The sequence below is a fragment of the Anolis carolinensis genome, chromosome 4 (assembly GCF_035594765.1).
Source record: "Anolis carolinensis isolate JA03-04 chromosome 4, rAnoCar3.1.pri, whole genome shotgun sequence".
Classification (NCBI taxonomy): Eukaryota; Metazoa; Chordata; class Lepidosauria; order Squamata; family Dactyloidae; genus Anolis; species Anolis carolinensis.
In genome coordinates, this window is record NC_085844.1 from 92,367,909 (window position 1) to 92,387,416 (window position 19,508).

Genomic DNA, 19,508 nt, shown 5'->3' on the forward strand with positions numbered 1-19,508 from the left:
AGAATTAATACAGTTTGATACCACTTTTAACTCAATGCTATGCTAAATATTGTACTTTTACCAGATCTTTAGCCTTCTCTGCCAGAGTGCTGGTGCCTTGCCAAACTACAAATCCCAGGATTCCATGGAAGTTAAAGTGGTGTCAAACTGCATTAATGCTACAGTGCAGATGCACCCTGAGATCCCTGAAAGGCCATGAAAGATACCCAAACTCCAACTCTATAAATCCCAGCTGGGATGCCAGTAAACATAGGAATGACCTATAATTTTTTTAATTATATATACAAAATCAATACAAAATACAAAAAGAACAGGAAAAGATAAATTAACAAAAACATCTTAAGATATACATGCTCTAAGATCCAGAATACTTTAATATAGGTTTTTTAAATGCTTGCTCTATTTACAGGCTTTAGGACTTACAATAAAATTATATTGCATTTTTCTAAAGCTACCTGTACAAACTATATTGTCACATTTTCACAAGCATTATATATACATATAATATCAACACACATGCACAGACAACACATGATTATATGCACAATTACATTCTCAAGCTTCTATCAAATCGGATGTTGTTACAAAAATATAAAAGCCTTTGTATTATTAATTTTTGTTTTCTTTTTTTTTAAATCAAAAATTCTGTATGGCCAGGGATCATTTCAAGTCTTCCAATGGATTATCATTCAGTCATTTTAAGCTTTCCGCTGAATGTTGGACTGTGTACACAGGTCTTACGGAAATTTATATGGCTATGATTCCCAGAAACCCTGAGCTAGTGTAAGTTTGCAAAATGTACTCCAAAACAAGCAATCTTTCTAACTGTGTGAAAATTACATCATTTAATAAAAAGTTATCTGAACAACTTGGGCAAGCCATAATTGTTTTAAAACACAGTGCTAGAAAGAAGTAAAGCTCCCCCCACTTCAAAAAATGGTAAAGTAGAATTTCCTTACAAAACAAGGGAAGGATATTTACTCAAATGCAAGCTAAAGAATATGCTATGCAAAAACAGTCTTTTTTCCTTCAAAAATGTAAATAGCAGGTTCTAAGATGGTAAGAAGTACCATTTAAGATTTACCCTTTACTGTAATTTACTTTTTTTAATGCTTAGTTTAATCACATATCAGCAGGGTATATAAGCTTTCCACTGGCTTCCGAATGCAGCCTTCCGTATGACATACAAAAACATGTCTCAAGCTGAGGGGAGTGCTATCAAAATAGAAAACTGACATCCAAAAAAACAATTTTTCAAAAAAAGGATGGATGGGGCAAGGAAGGAAAATAAATAGATTTGTCCTGGGTAAAAGAAATAAATACTGCCACTATCTACTTCACTGAACATCCATCGATCCAACAGCTAAGAAAGGTGACCAGCAACGCCTTCAATTGTACAATTGTGCTTACAATATTAATTTACTATATTAATGGCGCAGAAATTAACGTAAACTCTGGATTTTCGGATTTTCTACATGTTCTAAAATATGTGCCTTAGCTCATTTTATTCCTGTGGGAAATTATCCTGTCTATGAAAATTTGAAGTCCTTGTTCCTTGGTACAAAGAACAGACAAGAGGTACTCCCATCTACCCATTCATCCTCATAGCACATTTTCACTGTTGACCAGTGGTTCTCAACCTGTGGGTCCCCAGGTGTTTTGGCCTACAACTCCCAGAAATCCCAGCCAGTTTACCAGTTGTTAAAATTTCTGGGAGTTGAAGGACAAAACATTTGGGGACCCACAGGTTGAGAACCATTGCTGTAGAGGATAATATATACCCTATCCACTTTGGAGGGAACAAGTCCCCCACTTAAATATGAATCAGACCTTTACTTAAGTAACTGAAGAGAGCATTTGATCCACATGATGAATGCCTTAATATGCAAGATGGAAGAATCACATGCACTCAGGCCATATGACCAGGAGGACATAGCTAGGTAATAGGGTTTTCAGGGTGAAAACTCGTGATGGCACCAATATTTTTAATTATGGTGTTGGTGAGAGATTTTCTGCAAGTTCTGTCTGCTACCTGGTCAAATGGAAACAACATCTTGTAAAAGAAATTCCTTCTTCTAAACAACCATTGAACTATGTGAATCCTCCCCAATTTTCAGTCTGTAACTCTTACTAGGGAAAGTATATGAGTTGGCACCATGTCCCTTTCCCAAGCTTTCCAAGATATTTGCTTGTACGGTAGTAACACAACAGCTGATACTAGCATCACAGTATGCCCTATTTCCCACATTAAACAATATTTTATACCCAGTGTATTGCACTGAGTGAAGATGGTCCTAAACTTTTGGGCACAGACCACAGTTCACATTTTGGCATTTTCTTCTCTTCCCAAAAGTCTGTTGCATCACTTCTTTTGAGTTGTTTTCCATCCAACTGAACATGTGGCACACAACCATCCTGAAGTTTCAATACATCCTGTCTGTGTTCAAGTTCAAAACTTATAATAAGCGACTTTGCTACTGAATCCAATTCTCTTTGGTTTACAAGAAGCTCTGAAATCCTTTGGAAAGGCTTGTCTGCGGAATCGGTAGCCAAAGCAGGTTGAATGCAGAAGGTATTAAAATTTCCAGCTAAGTGGCAAATCTTCTCTACAAAATACCTGAGTGGATTTCCATTTCTGTATGAAGCTGTGAAAAAAAATACAGTACAATAACTTACATATCATGTGAACGGTTACAAAGAAAACAAAAGTAGCATATACTTTTGACTTACCTTTTAAGTGTTTGTTTAGCCCCTTTCTCATTGAAACTTGTGGCTTAGTTCATAGAAATATGATTGCTTACATTGCTATAATTTCTGCCACAAGGTGGAGATCTACTCCTGGTTTCCTCTAGCACCAAGTACTGGCATTACATTAAAATTGTTGGATTTGAAGTGAATGGTTTGAACCATTCGACATCAACTAGCTGAAAGTGTAAATGTAGCCCTTGCCCATACTCCTTGCCTTACTCCTTACACCTTGCTTTGGTGTGTGCAGTAATACACTCTCATCCTGTGGTCCCGAATCTTGATTAGCAATGTCCATTTAGTACATATAGTCAGCTATAGTTATCTATAATGTTTTTGTCTTCGTCAATTTTATTCTGTTTCCCAAATTGTAGCTGTTTTTCCATCCCATGTAAATAAACTCATCTCCTTAATCTGGTTGTGAATCTGCCTTATTTTGGCACTGCCTAGTACTGTGTCCAATGCTAGCCATTCACATACTCCTGAATAACTTTATTTTCTAAAACATATAGAACCATAGAATTAGAGACCACATGGGCAAAATAGTCCAACCCTCTTCCATGCAGGAAAAGCACAATCAAAGTATCCCTGACAAATGGCCATTCAGCATCTGTTTAAAAGACTCCAAAGAAGGAGCTTCCAGCAGACTCCAAGGCCTATGGTTGAACAGCTCTTATTGCTGATATTCTAGCGAGTTCGGAAATTACTGTGCAGAAGATCCATATGTGCACATTTCACATGGACCACGAAGAAGAATTAAAGCTCTTTAATCATACTCTTAGAAGTGGTTTTGAAGAATGACAGAATGTATAAATTTAACAGCGCATACCTTGTAATGAAGAAGTAACCATCTGGTATACTTGGTCTAGACAGTGATGTAATTCCAAGAATTCGACAGCTCGCTTTAAAGCTTTCTTTAACTCCTGGTCAATGGATTCTTCTCTCCTTAATAGGTTTGTTATTTCTCTCTGTGTTGATAATATGTTATTATTATGATTATTAGAAAAACAATACAAATCTTGAAGGTAGCATAGAGTGCTTGCTAAGAGAAGAAGCAATTAACTAACTCTAAGTGAAAATTTGACTGAACAAGAACTTTAATTTACCTTTTTACAATCTGATATTATATCCTCCAGGAATTTAGCGAATGCCACAGCTTTCTCCTTTATGTAATTCTGAACCTGAAAAGGAAATGTTAGACATTGGAAATTACATCAGATCTGGCACACCACTTCGTTGGATAAGCCAAGCCATGCAAAAATTTGGCCTGGTTCATATAAACCAGGCCTCACAATATTTAGATGAAGTTTAGTGGGCCGCACCTCACTTTACACAACAAACACAACATTGTGATATTTTGGGTAGGGAAGACAATGTATACCCATACAGAATCCACAAGAAGTATTACATAAATTGTAAAAACATCCAGCATAGTAGAAGTGCAAGTTTCTTGCCATAAAATTTACAAAGTGTGTCCTTTGGCACCTTGAAGATAACATGTTTTATTTAATGTACATTTACATCTCACTTCATTAAGATTTGGTCTCTTTGCTTTTATTAACCTTATTTATATTCTGCTTTATCTCCGCGGAGGGACTCAGAGCGGATTACAGTATACACATATAAGGCAAATATTCAATGCCTTTTATACAATGAACAACAACATACAATATACAGACAAAGGTAAAGTCCTTCCCCTTTCATCTCCGGCGTCTGGAGACGATGCGCAACTCTGGCCATAGAGAGGCGCTCCTGTTCCATTTTTCCATGCCAAGGAACCTGTTGTTCATAGACATCTCAAATTGTGTTGCTGGCATGTCTGCATGGGGCGCCCTTTTACCTTCCCGCCGAGGCGGTACCTATTGATCTACTCGCATTGCATGCTTTCGAACAGCTAGGTTGGCAGAAGCTAGGGCTACCAGTGGGAGCTCACCCCAACTCGTGGCTTCAAAATGCCAACCCTCCGATCAGCAGATTTCCTGAAGCTAGCAGTTTAACTCGCTGCACTACTGCAGCCTCTATTCTCTCTGCGTAGATGCTTTCTACTTTTAATTTATTTTTTGACAGAAAGTACATCTTTGTGGAGGCAGATACAGAAGTGAATTGAGGGGAAGGAGAAAGAGAGGGATAGGAATGAATAGAGGAAGGGAGGGAGGAATGAAAGCAAGTAAATAAATAAATGGATGGTGAAGAACAACATAAGGACCAAGCTGAAGAGATGGGTGGAAGGTAAATGTGAGTGTTTGTGAGAGTAAGAAAATGTGTGTCCATGAGGGAAAGAGAGCTCATTAATAATAATAATAATAATAATAATAATAATAATAATAATAATAATCCCCCCCCCCCGGTAGGTGCCACACAGTCCTAGACACTTGGGAAGTGTTCGACTTGTGATTTTGTGATACGAAATCCAGCATATCTATCTTGTTTGCTGTGTCATACAATGTTTTATAATAATAATAATAATAATAATAATAATAATAATAATAATAATAATAATAATAATTTATTTCTATTCTGCCCTATTTCTCCGAAGGGACTCAGGGTGAAGAGAGAAACCAGAGATGCCTTGAATATGTCCTTTGTGTATGAATATATAAGTGAAAGAATTGATGCATGGAGTATGAGGTTTGTGCATCTTAGGGCCCTTCCAGACAGACCCTATATCCAAAGATCTGCTCCCAAGTTTTCTGTTTATCCCAGATTATCCAGCAGCACAGTCATATAATCCAGTTTAAAGCAGAAAATCTGGGATTAGATCCTGGGATATAGGGCCTTTCTGGAAGGGCCCTTAGTACCCATCTGCACTGCCATATAAAGTCCAGATTATCTGCTTTGAACTTGATCATCTGGCAGTGTAGACTCATATAATCCAGTTCAAAGCAGATAATCTGGATTATCTGTTTTGATCATCTGGATTATATGGCAGTGTAGATCCAGCCTTAGAAAAATAACAGTACAAAGGGGGGAAAGAGGGGAAAGGATAAGATGCCATGTTCATGTTTTGGCTTCAACCCCATATACCGTTTCCAACCACATCCCCCTGAAAGGCTATGTATGGCCCTGGCTTCAAAAAAGTAACTTACTTCTCTTTTCTAATATAGCATTTCCAGGGAGCAAGGATACAGCAATTAATGAAACAGCTAAAAAAAGATAGTTTATCAAACTGAGATTTTGAACTTAGTGAATAATACCAACCAGAAACGCAAAACAGTGAAATATTATAGAAAACATTCCAAGGCTGCTTTGTATCTTCTACTTTAATGGATTTTTTTGTCTCTTTGTAACAAAGTGAACTGTTTGAGCAATTTGTATCCTAACCATCACAGTACAAATGACTATATACTTTTGCATGGTGTCAACACATGTCACAAGATAGGCAAATCCCAAATGGTGAAGGAATGAATATGTACATAAGAATAAGGAACATGCTCCACAATTTCAAATAAAATGAGAGTAAAGCTTGGCAATACACTATTAAGGGAGATTTACAGTTAAAATGTGTTCCCTTCCTCGTGCCTAAAAGATTTTGTAATGATCTCCAGCTCACCTCATTTTGTGGATACCATTTTAACAGTTCCTTCTGCATTATTCTGGATGTCTTCAGTATACAATCTAAAATATACGACAATCCTGCATCCATTCCATCACAGATGTCCGACATGAATAGCTTCTGAAAGAGGGATTTTTTTAATGCACAAGTGACTTACAGCTTGACGAAAACTGAATGGTGGTTTCAATTGACTTTTAAATAACATATTTATTTATTTACAACATTTCTACCCCGCCCTTCTCACCCGAACATTTACTATCCTTCATCCTTGACATTTAATTCTGTTTTAATGTTTATATATTTGTATATTTATATATTTTAAATTGTACTGAAATGCTTTTAATGTAAGCCACTTTGAGACTCCATGTGGAGAGAAAAAGCAGGGTATAGATAAAAATAATAATTCAATAAAATCAATAAAAATTAAAAAAATAATAATGACAATAATATGCAAGAAGTTATTCTTGTAATATAAACAATTAGGCAGCAGACAACAGGATTTCTGCAGCCCCTTCTACACTGCCATATAATACAGATTATCAAAGCAGATAATCCACATTATCTGCTTTGAACTGGATTATATGAGTCTACATTGCCATATAATCCAGTTCAAAGCGGATAATCTGGATTTTATATGGCAGTGTAGAAAGGACCTGCATTACATTCATCAGATAGTTCAATTTGCTTCCTCTCTGCTGCCTTTTCAAGTTTTCAACAAATGTTTCTGCTTAAACAGGCCTTCAGACCTTATTCATCAGAGATATATAATTAGTTGCACTGCTTTTGAATTATCCAACATGCATTTCAAGTGTGTTAACTGTTTTTAGGTTTATGTCTTAGTAGTAGTTTTTAATCGGATGTTTAATGCTTTTGAAATTTGTACACTCCATATTGTTTCAGATGTTCTGTTTTAATTTTACTGTAAACTGCTTTGAATCCCATTTGGGAGAAAAGCATGATAAAATGAAGAAAGAAATATATTAGACAGACTAAATTAATTGAAATGCCTGGTGCTGAAAAGATTGTAACATGGGTACCAGGTAAACTGTCTCAGATTGCACAAAACATTTTTATGAAGTAGACTCTGGCCAAGATGACCACCCATTCATCCTGCATCATCTTTGCAAAATGTAATACTATCTTTATGCTTATAAAGATATGGAAGGAACCCATAAGGTCATAATAGTAGTCTCCTAGATCGCCCATTTCCATTTTCCTATTATAACAACCAGAAAAATAGCCTCACAACCCACAAGTATCCTTACGTTGCAGGCCCACTGATGAACTAAACTCTTGCTTGTTATTCAAGCTGTTAAACTTTGCATAAATGCTATCTTTTTACCTTTGCATCCCTTGCCTCTCTGTTGTTTTCCACCCCAAAATGCAAGCCACAGCCAGACAGTGCTGCTAAGTGCCCAATATAGTTTACCATCTCTCTCAAAGTCTCCTTTATTTTCTTCTGTGCCTCTGCTACCATTAATGGCAAATCTGAACTGCTGCCCTAAAACAAAAATAAATTATTGAAGTTAGGGAACACTTGAGTGGCTTATTATCATAGATTCCAGTTCAGATTATGAAAGTAGGATGAACTGGGTTACTTTCCACACAACCATATAACCCAGAATATCAAGGCAGAAAATCCCACAATATCTGCTTTAAACTGGGATATCTAAATCCACACTGCCATATATTCCAGTTCAAAGCAGTTAATGTGGAATATTATTCAGCTGTGTGGCAAGGGGCTGAGTCTACACTGCCATATAATCCATTTCAAAGCAAATAATCTGGATTTTATCTGGCGGTGTAGAAGAGACCGCAGTTACTCTGATAATCACAGTACAGTGAGGCCATAAGAGTTTAATTCATTCCGTGACCAGAATCTTAACTCAAATCGCTCTTATCTCAAACTTTCCAAATGAAATGCATTGAAATGCTATTAATCTGTTCCACACTTGCCCCCCTCTCCATTTTTGTTATGTTTTTAAATAAGAAGATGCACTTTATAAATAACAAATAATATATAAATGCACATTCACATGAAACAATGAAAAAAGCACGATGATAGAAGCACGAAGTTGTGAAAAGGAAGCACAAAGTGAAGAGGCAGAAGCATCATTTTCTTTATACTCATTCCAACCTTCCTCCCTCTCTTGCTCTCTCTCTCTCTTCATAAAGTCAAACATAACAAGAATAAAAGCCACACAAAATCAATTAACCCAAAGTTCCTCAAAGTGGACAACAGCAAAGCAGACAGCAATCTCCCAAAGTGGGCAAGAGCATGAGGCACGGAAACACAAGGCTCGGAGGCACGGAGGCTGCTCTCTTGAAACCCTAAAGCCCTGTATTCTCGTGCTAGCGCTTCCTCTGGCTCTATCTTTTAACTCAAAATGCTGCTCGTATGTCAAAGCAAAACTCGGGCTGAGCAACAGCTCATAATTCAAAACACTCACATAAATAAGGTTTAGTCAACACCTTTTTTGTCATCTTTAAAAAGTGTTTGCAATTTACCTGGAAAAGCAACTGCAGATATCCTCCCAAATGTTTCACATCTTCTCTCATTTCATCATAAATGTTTACAAATTCCTCATTTTTTCTGAAACAGTTTCCCCAGTGCTTGGTTAGAAGTATAATCTGTTTGAAAGCTGAGACAATCATGATGCTGCAGGACTGAGCAGCTTGATCAGTCACAAAAACTAAAACAGAAAGGGGGGGATTAGAATACCAATTACTCTGGGAAAGGAGTATATGCTTCCAGCTAGTTACAAATGAATCAAAACATGGATTTGAGAAGAAAATAGATCTTACAGTTCTCTTGACTGTCTTCATCTTGCTCATAAGCCTTTGTCAGAGCAATGACTCCAGTATGAATTGTGAACATAGTCTCCAAAAGACTTTGCGCTATGCTCTCCTCTTCTTCATCAGTAGGTTCAAACACATTCAAAGCCGAACCAATCAGTTCCTTACAAATGGTAGGAAGGAATGATTCAGGTGCATCTGAGCTCAAGCTGGTCAGTTTATTTGTTGAGCCTGTGGTACCAAAACAGTTTGGGGAATAAAACATATGAGAACAAATAAATATTGTAGATATCCCTGTAGAAGGGGCCTGAGTCTCCACTGCCAGATAATCTGGGATCAGATCCTGGGATATAAGGCAGTGTGAAAGGGGACTGAGAGAGTATGACCCAAGGTCAACCAATAAGTTTCCATGACTAAGCAGAGATTTGAACCCTGGTTTCTCAGAGGCCCCTTCTATACTGCCATATAATACAGATTATCAAAATAGATAATCCACATTATCTGCTTTGAACTGGATTATATGAGTCTACATTGCCATATAATCCAGTTCAAAGCAGATAATCTGAATTTCATATGGCAGTGTAGAAGAGACTGGAGTCTTAGTCCAACTATATTATGCTGACTATGTGAAGAACAGAACTATATAAATACATGTACACACACCTGGTAAGTAAGAGCTGTCGAGTCTCATCTTTACCTCCGACAAACATCCAGAAATCCTCTTGCTCTTCCTCAGACTTCTACTCCTCCTGGCATTGAGAAAGTATTTATTATTACATGTTAACCCCCCCCCCCTTTTCCTATGGCATAGGGTTTTATTATGTTTCTGGATTTTTTTTAAGTTTCAGAAACTATACATCTGTGAGTTTTCTTAAAAAATAGATATGTGTTATTTATTTACTTTTACAGTACAAGATGAATACAGCAACAATTCGAAGACTGTTAGAAACCATCTCTTAGTAAATATATTAGTCAGTGCTTGTATAGTAACCCAATAACAACCTTGGCTGCTCCATGAGGAAGATGAAGAAAAATTGCCTTAGTGAGACATTCCTCATGCATACAATCACCTTGTCCCTGTCTAGGTCAGGAGGGTTATAACTAATTTTCTTATCACCATTACAAATATAGCACTTTGCTTTCTTACTCTTCTTTGCAAGTGTAGATACTGCCAGCTGGCAGACAGTACTACTGTATATCTAATATACCTATCCATGGGGTCACTTTACACTCACAATTAGTATAATTAGTATATATTTACTGAGAAATCTTTTTATTGAAGGAAAGGGTTTTAAAGGAACTATTTTACCTCTTTGTCGAAACGGAAGAAACAGATGCATTTAAAATATCTGGTTCCCAGTCATCAGTGGGGTCATTAAAAATTTCATCAGATTTGTTGGTGCTATTTGTCTGGAAGGAAAGAAAATCCATTGGCTCAGATTTAGTGACAAATAATCATGGGCCCGAATTTCGTCTCATTTGTATAATTCATGTTTTTGTTTCATGCCATCCATTCGGAATGCACAAAACAATACACCCCCCCTCTGGAACAGAAATATTAATGAAACAGAAAAAAGTGGAAATGGTAGCTGTTTGGTTGACTGATTTTCAGTGCGCTGGCAGGGCCTACAGCCGAGCGCCGAGCACTCAATGCTGACTGGCAGGTCCTACAGGCTCTGCCGCCAATGGTGCTTTGCCACCAATGGGCCGAAAATCTTCGGTTTTTTCGGACCTTGGATGGAAAAGCTCATTTGGATAGGTGCCCGTTTCTAGAAGCAGCAGACAGAAACGGGGCCATACGAATTGGACAAACAGAAACAGATAGCAATTCCATACAAATGCATGAGACTAGTGACAAGTTTCTACAGTTTAAATAAAAAATCAACACACAATAAAGATTAAGACTAGTTTCTTATAATCGTCACACTTTGTCTGGATGAAACACCCCATTCCAGTGGAGAATATTTCTGTCTCCAGACAGGTTGAAATATCAGCAAAGACTGGTTGATCATAGCATACAATTAAATTGAAATCATGCCTCAACGATACATACAGTAGAGTCTCACTTATCCAAGCCTCGCTTATCCAACATTCTGGATTATCCAACGCATTTTTGTAGTCAATGTTTTTAATATATTGTGATATTTTGGTGCTAAATCGTAAATATAGTAATTACTACATAGCATTACTACGTATTGAACTACTTTTTCTGTCAAATTTGTTGTATAACATGATGTTTTGGTGCTTAATTTGTAAAATCATAACCTAATTTGATGTTTAATAGGCTTTTCCTTAATCCCTCCTTATTATCCAACATATTTGCTTATCTAACGTTCTGCCGGCCCGTTTGTGTTGGATAAGTGAGACTCTACTGTAATGGCAATGCAGGAACATTTTTGTTTTTATAGTATCTATCTGCTTTGATAATCTGGATTAAATGGCAGTGTAGAAGGGGGCGTAGATGGGTTTCCAGGGCTTTCACTCCAGAGCCTTCACTTTCTTTATTTTTATTTCTTCTGCTATTGTATTTATGGCTGGCTCTCTGTCACACATCCCTCAGGTAGCTCTGTAAACTAGCCACAGGTGCACAGCTATGGAGAAAGGGCCAAGTTGATTTCTTAAACAGACCTCATAGACTTCTTTCATTGCAGCCAGCTTGTCTTCAAACTTCTCCATGCTCCAGAAAGTTGTAACACCCAGCTTGATGTTACGGACCTGCACACAAGGGCCAGTGCCATTTTCTTTATCTGTTGCATCATGTCTAATGTAAAAAAACGAACCTACTTACATGAAGTATCAATAAAACGTGACCTTTTAAAACATTGGGAGAAGACCGCACAGCTAGCAAGGACAACTATCTAACAAATAGGTGCTGAAGTTTAAATAAAAAGCTTACCGTTAATCAAGAGTGTTAAAGAAACATTTTCTGAAGTATTAAGATTACTGGGAATATTACTGATTTTCATTACACAGGGCTGCCTCAAGGACAAAATCAGCTGGTTTTGTTTTATCTTTTTAAAGAAAACGTACAGACGCTGCCTTAATTTAATAATTAAACCAACAGAGCACAGCTTCTAATTATTTAGTTCAAATACATACCTGCAAAACACAGTGTGATTTTCCAATTTACTACTAATAGCATTGGCCTCTTTAATCATCATGGATAGTTTCAAAGAATTCCAGTTCGGCTCTGACAAATATTTTTAATAAAGAAAGAAATGGTTATTTATAACAGTACAGTCAATGATACAAGGCTCCTAACCCTGGAATTAACCACCTTACAAGTGGTCTGCTTGATATTACATGTATAAAAGCAGATAATAACAATCAGTGAAATCCAAATATCCCTGTGTCCATGAACACTTGAGTATGTTCCTTTGTTAGAGGCACTTTTTAGTAAGTAAGAAACCTAATTTAGACCCTCAGTGTAAAATATCCCTCAATGAGAAAATGACTCTAATTCTTGAACTCCTAACTAAAAATGGGGAGAACTAGGGGGAAAAACAATAAAAATTTTCTGGGGGGTTTTCAGGCCTTTCTATATCTACTTCTAACACTTTTCCGCACTTCTTCTTATGCATTTATTCCTGCTGGTTCAGGGGATATTCTCAAAGCTTTCGTGATTTTCAACATGACGGAAGCGAGCACAGTGAAGACCCAGCATACATATAGACACTGGTCCCACCATCCTTCTGGGATCACTAACATAGAGAAAATTATAAGACCTGTGTGCCAAAAAAATCTAGGTGCATGGAACCTGTAATATTAGTTTAAGGTTAACATTTATTATGGCATGAGCTCTCATGTACAATAGGCCACCTCCCTGGTTGCATGGGGTTTCCAAAGTTCGTAGCCAATTCCATGTCTTATGCTTGTGAATGTTGTTCAGAAAAAACTTCCGTTCCATTTTATCAGCATAGATAGCTTTTCTTTCCTGCCTCTTCTGGATTCTTACTGACACTGAGATCACACCAATGATCTTACCAGTTAATAAAAATGAGCCTTCTTTATAAATTTAATGCCTGCCATGTATACTGCATGGCTCACAGGGATCATGTAATTGCTTCTGACTTATTCGGAGTCTGACATGGAGAGAAATCCTACCTATATTTGAATTTACTGCAAGTTGTATCAGTTTTCAAAACAATGGTATGTTTGAATGCAAGGCAATATCCACTATTTTATACAAGCATAACACCCAGCTTGCTTCTCAGAAAACGGTTGGAAAACAGCTGTTACACTATATATACTTCCAGAAGAGTTATTATTATCATCATCATCATCATCATCATCATCATCATCTTTATTTATACCCTGCCTTTCTCCTCATGGGGACTCAAGTCGGCTAACAATGCACACTAGACATATTTAAAATGAGCAATACAAAAGTTAAAAGACAACTAAATAGTAACAGTGTGATAAAAACAGAATTAACATTTGGTAAATACGCTAAAATGGTATTTAAAACTCAAGGCCCATTGAATTCCAGGGGGCTTGCTTATAGTAGACACTACATTATGAAAGGCAGTGCATGCAATAGTGAATGGAATATCAAAGAAGAGCTGGCCATTGAACAAAAATATGAATCTTTGTAAATTCAACATACACTTTTTTCTAGTTACTGTGAGAAAATGAGATGCAGATTGAATATCTCTTATCTGAGATGCTTGTGACCAGAAGGGCTTTGGAGTTCAGATTTTGAATATATGAATATTTGCATATATGAGAGTTCTTGGAAATAGGACCCAAGTCAAAACACAAAATTGATTTATGTTTCATATATGCCTTATAAACATAGCCCGAAGGTAATGTTATACTCAATAGTTTTAATAATTTGGTGAATGGAATAAATTTTGTGTACACCTAACCACCAAAAAGCAAAGGGTGTCACTATTTCAGCAGCCTACAATTTGGGAATATTTCAGAATTCCAGCTAAGGGATGTCCAGCCAGTGTTTTAATACAAGTTGTGAAGCATTCCTTCTCAATGTCTGTTTCAAAGAAGAGATGGTCTATTAATATTATTTGTTAGCAATAATAATACTTGTAATACTAGTTTACTAAAATTAAGTTGCACCTTTCTTCCTATTTCCCCGATTTTGTTGAAGAGTTTGCACTTCCTGAGCAATTTTCTGCTTCTCGGCCTCCAGAGCTTCAAGTATCTTGGCATGACGGATTGTGTGATCTTCTAAAACCTAACACAAAACAAGGATTATGAGCTTTTCCTGTGAAAATAAACCAGCTTTTGAAAAGCAGCAGTGCAACTTAAATAACATCATTTTTAATTCTTGAATTTCTCTACCAGACTTCTATTCCATCTTAGTTTAAAGCAAATATATAACTTACCTTGCCTTAAAATGCATAAAATGTATACACTAGAAATTTCTCCATTTAATATAAATGGATACAATAATAATGAAATCTTTCATCCATAGTTCACACTTTGGAACTAGAAGTGATGGTGTTTAGGCACAGAAACATGCATTTAATTTCAAGAACAAAGGACTAATTAAAAGTATAGTCAGCCCTTTGCACAAGTGAAAAACTGTAAATAAAAACCACTTTTTTAAAATCTAAGACAACAACAAGGAAATTCTACATCCAATGGGGCAGGTCCAAGTGTTTGGGACCAAGGTTCTGAGTTTACTGCATGCTTACAATGGCTATCCATAAAATAAATCCCTATGCTACATTCACAGGGAGAGATATAAAGCATTTTATTTCACATTCACATTTCTGAAGAGCGATTTTTTAAAAGGTCTCTGTTCTTTTCAGTAAGATTCCAAATATCTGAGCCTGCAGAATGCTTACACAGGGCAGCCCCAGGATAAGCTTTGCAGTGGCCCAGTTCTGACTGATACATCAGCAGTGCATCCAAGTTATATAAACTCTCACTTGCCAAATATCAGCCAAGCTTATGAAAAGAGAAAGCTAGAGGACACTTGAAACTTTTACTTAAGGCTAGACAAGACAGAATTTAGTGAATCAGTAAGTTCTGTATCAAGGTACATTGTCCAATTGATAAGACAGGATGCTGGGTTCTGTTGTTTTGCCTTTAAATGTACCTCTTTGGCAGCCAACGTTTCCATTTCCAAGCGCTTCTTGTTGAAGTGAACTTCTAGCTCAAGGCCTCGCTTGGCTTTCTCCAATTCTTGAATTTTATTTGCAGTCATTTGATTATTCATTTCCTGCAGTTGTTTCCTATGGGATTCTTCTTTCTAAGAAAACACAAGAGACTGTGAACTATACAGGCAGTCCCCAAGTTGCAAACATGATAGTTTGCGACAGCCACAAAAATGTTTCCAGTGTATAACAACTACAGTAGAGTCTCGCGTATCCAACGTAAATGGGCTGGCAGAACGTTGGATGAGCGAATATGTTGGATAATAAGGAGAGATTAAGGAAAAGCCTATTAAACATCAAATTAGGTTATGATTTTACAAATTAAGCACCAAAACATCATGTTATACAACAAGTTTTACAGAAAAGGTAGTTCAATACACAGTAATGCTATGCAGTAATTACTGTATTTACGAATTTAGCACCAAAATATCACGATATATTGAAAACATTGACTACAAAAATAAGTGAGACTCTACTGTATTTCAAAGTAGCACCACAAAATTAAACAGAAAATAACACTTTCAAACCAGGAACAGAACTTTTTTTTTTTTTAAATTTTGTTACATATTGTTATCTAAGCATGCTCTATACACATATCCAAACCCAGCCTTACTTGTCTAGTTCTTCATAGAGAAAGTCACAAGTCTGAACAGGAAAGCTTCACTTCTACATAACTCTTTCCATGTAATAGGAGAAAACTACCAAACAAAAGTCGGATTCCCTGTCGTATGAAAAGTGTATGGGAAACTCTCCGGTTCAAACTGAGTACTCTCCACATGTTGACTGAGAGTAAGCTTATTTGTTATCAGCTATCAATAAAATGATCAGATTTAGGACTGGATGCCAGGCTGAAATATAAGCCTTTTGTGAAACATCACAGTTGGAAGATATTTTAGCAGGGCAGAAAAAGTCTTTTCACCCTCTTTAAAATAATCTTGTGTGTTCACTCATTTCATATAACAAAATAAACATAGTTTCTATAGAATAATGCTCAGATCAAAAACTACAAAACATTGCTTATAGAAGTACCTTGCATAATGGCATTAATACAGTAAGCTTTCTTGCTTTAGTGGATAAAAACTATGTTCCCATTTATTAGCAGCTCAACCCACTATCTAGCTATATTATAGTTTATATCTTTATATTCTCTCCCATCTGCAAAGAAGTGCAAAAGATGTTGATACAATCAGGCTACATATCCTCATCAGCACTTCAGGGATTTTTCTGATACTTTGAATTGATTGGATTAGTTTTTGCAGATGCACACAGTGACAAGACCTCCGCCTTCCCCCACTAAGAGTCACTTTCTATAGGTTCATGGCCATTCAATTAAAAATATTCAATGATGACTTACCAACTGAGCTTCTAATGATTTTATCCGGCTCTCATAATTTTTCTGCTGAGAACAAAGTTCTTCCTGGGCCATTTCCTTTGCAATTTGGATTCCTTGTATCATTTCTTCCTTAGCTTTCACCCTTGCTTCTTCTATTTCAGATTCAAGCCTAGGAGCATTTTTAAAATCAACAGGTGAGAAGGGCGGGATAGAAATAAATAAATAAATACTAAAGCTCCTACAGACATTGCTGTGACTATTTTCAGATAGAGGAAAGGAGAAAAAATATCTGTATATGACTGTACATTTCGATAAAAGGTCTTCCCGATCCACATTTGCAGGTTGGGCTTTTGCAGATTTGATTATTCACAAATTCCATTAAAAGGATCAGACCTCAAGAAGATACCAGGAAGTCAAAATAAATAAACCACTTTTTTATCATCTTTCTACTACTATTATTACAATCTATTCTCTACTTTTCTACTTTTTTTTCTAACTGCAGTTAACTAGCTCTGAAGATCATAACAGCAAATTTATTTAATCTTTTTAATATAAATAAAACTTTGTATATAGTATTTAATATACATATATCAGGTCAGATACTTCAGATTGCGTTCTCCATCTTACTTTATCTTTTTTCCCTCTTCTCATCAATTTCTTCAACTCTATATTTTATAATTGTATCATAAAATAAATCTTAATAAAGAGTATTAAAAAAATGTTCTCCCTAGGAATATCTAGATCCTCCAGTGTGACTCTATAGTCAACTTCTACCAGGTTGACTATACAATCACATTGGATGACCTATAGATTTCTAGAGAGGTGTTCTCTCAGATAAAACACGGCATTTTGTTTTCATTTACAGTTGACTAAAACTCTGAAGGAGAGTTGCAATCTGGAAAAACAAAGAATGAAGTTATCTTGTGGTCACTATTACCCACCCATCCACCCCCTTCCTTGGATGAGTGAGTTTTCATAAGTGATTATAGTCTGAAAAAAAAGCTCTTTTAAAAAGTAGCATCTGTCCAGGTTTATAAAACAGGATTTCCAATAGTTAAGGGGGCCTTCTATTGAAAGATAAAACCAGAATACAAAAGGCAAAATCAACTCCTAGAATTTGGACCAGTGAGGTTTTGAAAACCAACGCAAGTCTTTCAGCATAAAGTAATATGATGGTCTTTTTCTAAGCCTGTCCGATTATTAAGGTTCACAAGAGAGAATTCCTTTTGGAGACTCCCCCTGCTCTGTCCACCTCTGCTTTGAGAAAATCCTTTGCTGGGCATGCAAGTAAAAGGGTGAAATGCTCTTCCTTAAAAGTGAAGATTTACATTCATTATTTCAGCATTTAAAAAATAAAAAGGCAATTCTATAAAGGAATAATGGATACTGAAGAGACTAAACACCCTAAAGGATCCTGATCCCATCTGCTCTTGGATATTAAGCTTAGTACTTAGATGGGAAGTCATCAACGAATACCATTTGCTGCATGCTATTTAAATTAAATGGAAACTAGGGAGTTCTTTTTCAAACACCCTGTATTTCAGAGGAAGGAACTAACAGAACGACCTCTGAATATTCCTTGCTTAAGAAAATCCTATGAAATTGGTGGGGTTGCCATAAGTCAACAGGTGTCTTGAAGGCGCATACATATACAATGTGTTGAAGATGACTTAATATTTTAAGATGATTGTATGTCAATATGTATTATCGTTTTTATTTATTTTTATTTGAATTCTTCATCTTAGGCCCCATCTACAACGACATATAAAATCCAGATTATCTGGTCTGAACAAGATTATATGAGTCTACACTGCCATATAATTCAGTTCAAAGCAGACAACCTGAATTTTATATGGCAGTGTAGATGGGGCTTTAGAGAGTCCTAAAAGCCTTAACCAGGATCCCCAAACTAAGGCCTGCAGGCCAGATGCAGCCCTCCAAGGCCATTTACCTGGCCGCTGCCCTAAACTTTAGACTTAGGGTCAGCTTAAATCTGAAACAACTTGAAGGCACACAACAGCAACAATCCTAATTAACTTGACTATCTCATCACCAAGAAGCAGGCCTGCACTTCCCATTGAAATACTGGTCAGTTTATGTTGATTAAACCTGTTCTTAATTTTAAATATTGTATTGTTCTTTCATGCTTTTTTACACTACAAATAACATATGTGCAGTGCACATAGGAATTTGTTCATGTTTTTTTCAAACTATATTGTGGCCCCCAATGAACCGGCTCTCATCTTAAAATGCTTGATGACTCCTGGCCTAAACTTTTCATTTCTCAATGTCCACATGTTTTCCAAATATAGAATAGAACGGTACAACTTACTGGCATAAATGTTTCTACCTACAACCTGCAGAAAAATGAAAATGACATTTGATTTTTTTCCCCATATATGTATTGTTGTGTGTTCAAAAAAACCGGCATGCAATATTCATGTCATAAGCAGGAAGAACATATATTAATACTCACTGAGCCCTTTGTGCAGCCAGCAATTCGTTTTTTGCAAATTCAAAGCCCTTTTGACCATCCTCATGGAGACCAACCCCACAAGATTGACTTTTTGTTTTCTGAACTTCTACTGGATGATTAAACCTAAAGTAATGGTCACCTCCAAGAATGATCCGGTCACCCTGTAAGATTCAGAAAATATTCATTTGTGGAATTAAGTTGTATCACACTAAACAACCCAGAGTCTACTATAAATTGCATTATAGCACATAGGATATCTGTGCCAAAATCTACACATAAATGAATTTGTTCATGCATATTCCAGTCTACTTACGTGATGTAGATTTGTAGGGCCCAAAATGCATTTCCCATTAACATACGTCTTTGCATCTTCTAGTGGGATGATACTCACAGCACCATCCACATGTTTGATAATGCTACAAATATAAGAAACATTATGTTATCACAACAAAGTCTTACAATTAGGAATCATAGAATCATAGA

General features: G+C 36.4%; 1 protein-coding gene across 3 annotated transcripts in view; it reads right to left on the reverse strand.

Moving 5' to 3' along the window:
- Positions 1 to 256: 256 nt before the first annotated feature.
- kif14 (kinesin family member 14) overlaps positions 257 to 19,508 on the reverse strand; it is a 41,307-nt gene continuing 22,055 nt past the window's right edge. For 2 of the 3 annotated variants that reach the window (XM_062980791.1, XM_008115024.3), the window contains 16 exons: positions 19,339 to 19,441; positions 19,026 to 19,186; positions 16,571 to 16,718; positions 15,159 to 15,311; positions 14,171 to 14,288; positions 12,194 to 12,284; positions 11,723 to 11,855; positions 10,404 to 10,504; positions 9,758 to 9,843; positions 9,104 to 9,325; positions 8,807 to 8,991; positions 7,641 to 7,799; positions 6,296 to 6,418; positions 3,852 to 3,926; positions 3,575 to 3,713; positions 257 to 2,645 (listed from right to left, as the gene is read on the reverse strand). In XM_062980791.1, coding sequence (XP_062836861.1) covers positions 2,260 to 2,645; positions 3,575 to 3,713; positions 3,852 to 3,926; positions 6,296 to 6,418; positions 7,641 to 7,799; positions 8,807 to 8,991; positions 9,104 to 9,325; positions 9,758 to 9,843; positions 10,404 to 10,504; positions 11,723 to 11,855; positions 12,194 to 12,284; positions 14,171 to 14,288; positions 15,159 to 15,311; positions 16,571 to 16,718; positions 19,026 to 19,186; positions 19,339 to 19,441 — 2,383 coding nt within the window. In that variant the 3' untranslated portion in view covers positions 257 to 2,259. The remainder of the gene's footprint in view (positions 2,646 to 3,574; positions 3,714 to 3,851; positions 3,927 to 6,295; positions 6,419 to 7,640; positions 7,800 to 8,806; positions 8,992 to 9,103; positions 9,326 to 9,757; positions 9,844 to 10,403; positions 10,505 to 11,722; positions 11,856 to 12,193; positions 12,285 to 14,170; positions 14,289 to 15,158; positions 15,312 to 16,570; positions 16,719 to 19,025; positions 19,187 to 19,338; positions 19,442 to 19,508) is intronic. The other variant, XM_062980792.1, reaches the window with a different exon arrangement.